Raw genomic sequence first — 6,663 nt, forward strand, 5'->3', positions numbered from 1 at the left:
ATACTCACTATTTCCCCTGTCACGTACGGAAGCTCAGAGTAGCGATCTCCGAAAGCCTTCCGCACGATGTCCGGGTAATTGTCCTCCGTTCCTTTAGTAGTTAAACTGCATAAGCCGATGTTCCCTCTGTGTTAAGGACAGCACTTTGGACAGCTCACCTGATTGCATGGAGTTCGTATCCTGAACTGTGACAGGTGCTTCCCTTCTGGTATGGTCGAACATTATTATGCCAAGAGGTCGGGGAGTAGGTGAGCGCGAAGGGTGAGATGAGTGGGTATAAGACTGAGAAGGTAGGGGGGTGGGTGAGCGCGAAGAGTGAGACGAGTGAGTCCGAGACCGAACAATAGAGGTGGTTGACACATCAGGAAAAACACATTTTACTTGGCCGGCTTGGCCAAGGCAAATGGAATATTGGTGCTGCTTGGGTGACTTGACCAGGTTGCCCAGCAAATGTGTATGACTTGAGCCACTTATAAGCCTTGCAAGACGTCTTTCCATTCCATCTTACTTTTTTAAGCATGTCTGGTGTCCTTCGCTGTTCTCACCAAGCCACTACAGGTAGCCCAAGTAAGGCTAAATCCTTACACATCTTGAGTGTCTTGGGATCGAGCTCAGCAAATATTGATATGATTCTTAGTCTATCTAAGTTGTACGTTGTACATGGCAGACTCATACTAATCCTACTCAAAAATGAGTATGCGTTGAAATGATCATACCTTGTAAGAACAGAGGCAAGTATGTGATCAGGAACACCAGGAAGATACAGATGATACACCTATTAATCCACTGGAACACCGGGCTGAGGTTGTAGCAGCCCGCCACGCCAATGAACGCGCCGGACGATGTGTATTTGCAAACCATCAGTTGACCCTCGAGTGTTCTGAGGTAGACCACTATGAAGAGTCAGCTATGTGTTGCAGTGAACAATGGGGCCTGCTTACTCGTCGTGATGAAGATCTGCAGGGACAACATAACCAGCATGTTATGGATATGGAAACCGGGGTGACCGTAGTAGAACATCAGGAAACGGTCGATGGGCAGCTGCATTCCGAGGTAGTAGTACTCTGGGCTGAGCATCTGCTCGCCCATACCCGTGCCGATCTTCGTCTGGAAGTTGAGGATGGTGCCGAAACCGAGATCACGTCCTTTGCCACACTGGTAGTACCCGGCGTGCTTGATGCAACCACCGCGACCGAACGTGTTCATGCCGGCGTAGATATCCTCGTTCAGGTGCAGACCCTTCTGAGCCTTCGAGACACCACCGCGCGTCGTCATGTAGAGCGCATTGAGGAAATCAGGGTGACCGTAGTGCAGTTTACCGCCGATGTAAGCAAGGGAACGCGCAGTGAGAGTACCGAAAGTCTGTTCCTTGCCAGCGGCCAAGTCGCCGAGGATACCGATGTTCTCCGAGAAGATGTACTCTGGCTCACCGACAACCACGACGGGGTTGCGAACGAAGTCCTTCTGGCCCCATTGCGCGTACGGGCTCTGGCTCGACACAGAGTACTCGTTGAATTCACCGAGGACGTTACGGATCTTGAGACATTCCTCGAGGTAGTTGTCCTGGTTCGCATCGATGAGCTGGATGTACTCGCCACGGTAGAAGATGATCGCGTGGTTCTGGTTGTCAGACTTTCCGTCACTGAGAATGGGGTTACTGGGGAGCTTGATGCGGAACTTCGGACGACGACGGCCAGTCTCGGGGATGAACTCGGAGTGCCCGTCGATGAGTGCGGAGAACAGGTGTACCTTGCCGCCCTCCTTGCGTGACACCTCTTCCTCGAGATAAGCGATCTGCAGGTCGGGGTATGCACGAAGGAGGAACTCAATGTTCTCCTGCTCCTCCCGGTTGAACTTCGAGTACCGCTGCATCGAGACGACGAACTTGAACTTGCGACGTGCCATACGCTCCAGCTCGCGCTCGAGCTTGTCCGTGTTTCCACCGAAGAGCTGAACGACTTCCGGGTTCTCGACACGGTAGAGGAGCTTGATGGCCTTCGCATAGTTCATCATGCCGGAGACGGTACGGTAGGGCGTCTGTGCACGGAGTGAGGCCCAGATACGCGTCCGCAGAGTGAACTCCGGAGCCGCGTGGAGAATGACCCTCCGCAATCCCGACATAGACTGTAGGACCGTCGACCAGCGTCGGTGAGTGCGAGAGTGATGAGCAGGAAGATGAGACGGACGAAGGGCGAGCGACACAGAGGGCAGATGAGACGACGGCGAGCAAGAGGGCGAGCCAGCATGAGGCCAGTGAGCATGAGGCGAGCGAGACGACAGACGAGATGACAGGTGAGCAAGACGGCGGGCCAGAGGGACGCCAGGCAAGAATGGGCGAGCAGGAAAAGGGGGGGGCGCAAGCGAGCGGGCAGACCGATGAGGGCGTGATGAAGGAGAGGACAAACAATTAGATTGGGTACTCAACGTTGCTTACTCTCTACCTAGGCTTCCGTCCCCCCCTGCGACTTTTCGACTTCCCTGCAGCGGGGCGTGCTGGCCGCCGACTGTCCCCTTTGCCCTCCGCCTTGCCTGCCTTCTGCTTCGCTTTCCCTTTCCGGGGATTGCTCACCGGCCCACCGTCCTCCTCGTCCTTCTTGTGCCGTTTGCTGGTACGACGGACACTCGTCTCTGCCGGAGCGGCGCGTTTTGCGAGGGTACGCTGTCAAGGATTCGACCATTGTCCATATCAAAAAACTCAAGACTCACCGACGTGCTCAAATTGGGCGCCGCGTTACTATGCGCTTCATCGTCTTCGCTGTCTGACAACACCAAGTCAATGACGATGGGACCTGGTGCACGTTGCTGGATGGGAGGAGGAGGGAAGTTAGAGTAGTCCTGGGTGTTCTTGTACCCGGTATACACAAGGCCGTCTTCTTCGAGCTTGGTGCTGTGCACCTTGCTCTTCTCGATGTCGACCCGGAAGAAGCCGACGTATTGGATATCTTTGTCGGCGGGGTGGGTTTGGTTCATTGCTAGTACAAAATATGTTGAAAACTGAGCATAGAAGAAGGAAGGAAGTGACGCACCGGTGTGACAGGTTCAGGTCGTTGTGTTGTGTCACTGTCATCAGGAAAAAATGAGCTGTCTTGTATGCCTTGTTCAAGGTAGAAAAGGCACACAAGGTCTAAAGACAAGTGACTTACTTACCTGTCTATTCCTAAGGTCGTAAAGTGAGCTCATGTACTTGTCTCCCTTGTTTTAAAGCCATAGTTTTTGTGTTGTCCACTGCACAGAGAGCCTTAACAAGGGCTTCAAAGACGTGACTTGCTACCGCTAATTTACTTAGCCAAAAGGGTGCAACTCAATCCCGTGCACCGGTGGCACCCCGATTTATATTCACCACCAGGGCAAAATATTCATTGACTGACAACGGACACATTCACTCTAGCTACTACTACAAGTACAACTGTGGATAGGATGAGCAACAAACGTAACTAAAGACGATGCAGTACTACTACGTGCACCGTGACTTCGTGAACCGCGCGTGGCGCAACTCCGAGAACTGAGAACTTCCTTCCAAGGTTTGAGGTATTGAGGACGGACATTGGTATAATATTGTACCTAGAAAAGTCGGTCAGAATCAGTCGTACGAGCCCGTAGTTAAGTGGTGATTTGAAATATCATACCCTTGGAAGACCTGGCGAGCAACTTGTGGAGGCGTTCACTTGACAACATCATCATCCTGCTCTTCAGGCTGATTGTCTACGTGTGATAATGTCGTCAAAATGTTGCCTTGAAGTTGTAAAAGATCCTTACCACCGCTGTTCTCGCGCCCCTTTCCATCATCGCCTTCAGGACCCAGCTCGTCGATCTCAGATGGCTGTTCATGAGCATCCGAGTCACGGTCCTTGTCTGCGAGATTCTTAGAACCTTATTGTGCACAAGACGACTCTAGCATTACCTTGCGTGACCGCCGCTCTTGTTGTCGAAGTCTTAGCAATGGCAGATGTCTTGGCGGACGGTTTCGCGGACGGCTTTGCGGACGGCTTCGCGGAAGACGACGGCTTGGCAGAAGAGGACGGCTTCCCAGAGGAAGATGGCTTCGCGGAGGAAGATGGCTTCGCGGAGGAAGATGGCTTCGCAGACGCCGGGGTGCTGGACGTAGACGCAGGCTTGACGAGCTTCCGGAGCTCAGCCGCAAAGTCCGTGAAATTGCCGTCCTGGTCCTGTTCGTCTTCGGACGTGTCCACACCCTTGCCTTCGATCCGGGTGCTGGGATGTTGTGATATTAGTGAGTATTGACCTAGAAGTCTCAGACGGACATACCTGATCCGACTCCACAGGAATGTCTTCATGTCCTGGTAGTAGTCGGGGGCGCTGGTGGATATGGCTCCGAGCACCGACATGAGATTATTCCACCTGTCAACACGTTAGCCAGTGAACATGTAAGTGGTACAGTCTTACTTAGGAGCATATTGCTTGTTGGAGAATGAGACCGGTGTGCCAGTCGCTGTCTCCCTCAACGCGACCTCGATCTTGATCAACCGGGGTCTTTGTCAGGATCTCACAACTAGGGACTAGAGCACTCACCGAATTGCAGACGAGACAGATTAAGTTGTCGGGCACGTCGCTGAAACGTTCCACCGGCATACTGGCTCCGGAATGGCCTTGAAACCACTGCTGCACCACAACCTCCGCGATCACCGGGTGCCTGAACGGAAGCTGTATCTTCACAAAGCTCTCCTGGGTCCACCGTGCAATTGGTTAATAAAATTGTTCTACGTGCTAAAACCCTGACTGCTTACCTTCGTGTCCACTCGGTCCTTCCGCCAGACAATGTGCATGTCGCCGAACACGAAGTTCGGAATCTCGAGCCTGGTTGACTTCGACTTCATGGGGTGCGCCTTAAGGAGCCAGTGTGCGATAGACATGCGTTGCTGTGTTGAGAGGGTATTCATACCGTACGCATGCTCAATGACGGCCTTGGCTTTCTTCTTCACCTCGTTCCGCAACTGCGATGCCGTCGTCCATACCTGCAGCCGCTCGTCGTGTGTCCAGTCAACGGTCGATTATTTAGATGGACCACTCACCACCGTATATACCCTCTTCGTCAGCTCATCGCCATCCTCGGGGTCCTGCAACATATTGTAGCCGCTCTTCAGGGTCTTCACCTTATGCCCCTCCTTGTCGCGCGTGTCACGGGCTTCCTTCAGGGCAGTGCTGACAGCGTCGAGGTTGGTACTGAGGCGAGAGCTGGAGACGGTCGCGTCACTGGTCCACGCGCAGTTGAGAGTGAGGTAAAGACGGAGGCAGTTCTGCGCGACGTTAATGAGAGGGCGAATATCGCCAGGCAGATTGCCCGCCTTGATTCGCGGACGAGCCTTGACCCGAGCTACTTTTCCTGTGGCTTGTTTCTTTCCCTTTGATTGTGTCACGTCCTGTGCTGCAATGTCGATAACCTTCCCTGTAGATTCAACACCGGACTCACCACGACATCGTCCGATCCATCCTCGTCGTCTCTAAAATCCTCAATCCCACTGTCCTCGCTGCTCTGGTCAGATATGATCTTGCCCGAGTGTTCGTCATCGTCGTCGTCTGAGTCCGCGGTACTGGGCAGCTTTGAGATTGCCTTGCTCTTGCCCTTCGCCTCCGGCGATGACCATAGGTCAGGACTTTGCAAATTTACCAATATTAGCGACTTACCGAAACATCTATCCTCACGAAGGCCTGCTTCTTCAATTGGCCGACCTTACGGGGTGTTTTGACAGGGCTTTTGGCGCGGCCTTCCGACTGATCGGATGCGGTCTCATCATCCTTGAGCGCAAGTCCACCCTTCCTACGAGAGCCTGTGCATGGAGTTAAGGATTGATAGACCGATGCGTGCAATAAACATTTACCAAGTGACTGAACAATCCTCTGCTCGCCTTCATCGGACACCACGGCGGTGTCCTTGCGTTTGTTCTTGGACACTTCCTTAGTAGCACCGCGTGTTGCTGATGTGCGATGTAAGGAACAAAGTCGAATGTAATAGTTGGGGTGCTACTGACCATGCACGGGCGAGGGCTCTCCATGTGAGCGTCGGCCTCGAGGTCGTCATCCTCCTCTTCTGCATCGTTCGCTGGCTCCTCCACGTTCTTCGATTTTTTGCATGCCGGCTGAGTTTCGTCATCTTCGGTAGCGGCTTGTTCTGCATCAACTAACGCCTTCGCTCTCTTGCGCACGGCTGCGTTGGCACTGAAGTAAGCGATCACGACCGTAATGCGTTGCACACTCACCAGTTTGTTTTTCCACTACCTGTTTCTGCTTGGTGCCGTCCTTCGTTTGAGAAGCTCCCCGAGCATCTTCTCCTCGCTTTGAGACAAGGGCATCGCATCGCCATCCACGTCGGGAGACGCCGCCTTGGCTGAACTTGTTGCCCCCCGCGTCACTTTGCCCCTTGTTCCGCCGGGCTTCTTGCGCTGCGCAGCGGGCAGCTCCTCTGGCTTGGTACTCGAGCGCGTCTTGCGTGTAGCCATGGTCGACAGAGCCAGAGAGAGATCGGATAGCGGGTCAAACGAGACACCGACCTTACCAGTTCGAACTTCTTCGTGTGCACGGAAGCTCGCATAATATTCCCACAGGGCGGAGAGCCGAGGCAGAAGCTTAAGGTACTTGTAGACAAGTGATCAAGTAAAAGTGACCGAGCTGTGTGAGGATCAACATACTATAGCACGGTACGCACAA

At 53.4% G+C, this 6,663-nt stretch overlaps 3 protein-coding genes across 3 annotated transcripts; all 3 read right to left on the reverse strand.

The window, feature by feature from the left end:
- Positions 1–684: 684 nt before the first annotated feature.
- Positions 685–1,089, reverse strand: B0H18DRAFT_899421 (glycosyl transferase; the record flags this gene model as incomplete). The annotated part of the gene is made up of 2 exons (XM_048041444.1): positions 685–893; positions 942–1,089. 2 exons carry the CDS (start codon positions 1,087–1,089, stop codon positions 685–687), a joined length of 357 nt encoding a protein of 118 aa, XP_047884173.1.
- A 1,348-nt stretch (positions 1,090–2,437) lies between these two features.
- On the reverse strand, positions 2,438–2,970 carry B0H18DRAFT_1132267 (uncharacterized protein; the record flags this gene model as incomplete). The annotated part of the gene is made up of 2 exons (XM_048035552.1): positions 2,438–2,659; positions 2,707–2,970. The coding sequence occupies 2 exons, from the start codon at positions 2,968–2,970 to the stop codon at positions 2,438–2,440; spliced, it is 486 nt and encodes a 161-aa protein (XP_047884174.1).
- A 691-nt stretch (positions 2,971–3,661) lies between these two features.
- On the reverse strand, positions 3,662–6,455 carry B0H18DRAFT_1132268 (uncharacterized protein; the record flags this gene model as incomplete). The annotated part of the gene is made up of 13 exons (XM_048035553.1): positions 3,662–3,702; positions 3,757–3,852; positions 3,902–4,212; positions 4,267–4,359; positions 4,405–4,475; positions 4,531–4,683; positions 4,746–4,973; positions 5,031–5,378; positions 5,429–5,587; positions 5,644–5,786; positions 5,838–5,913; positions 5,988–6,174; positions 6,235–6,455. The coding sequence occupies 13 exons, from the start codon at positions 6,453–6,455 to the stop codon at positions 3,662–3,664; spliced, it is 2,127 nt and encodes a 708-aa protein (XP_047884175.1).
- Between the last annotated feature and the right edge of the window lie 208 nt (positions 6,456–6,663).

The sequence above is a fragment of the Fomitopsis serialis genome (genome assembly GCF_022376445.1).
Source record: "Fomitopsis serialis strain Sig1Antser10 chromosome Unknown B0H18scaffold_841, whole genome shotgun sequence".
Lineage (NCBI taxonomy): Eukaryota > Fungi > Basidiomycota > Agaricomycetes > Polyporales > Fomitopsidaceae > Fomitopsis > Fomitopsis serialis.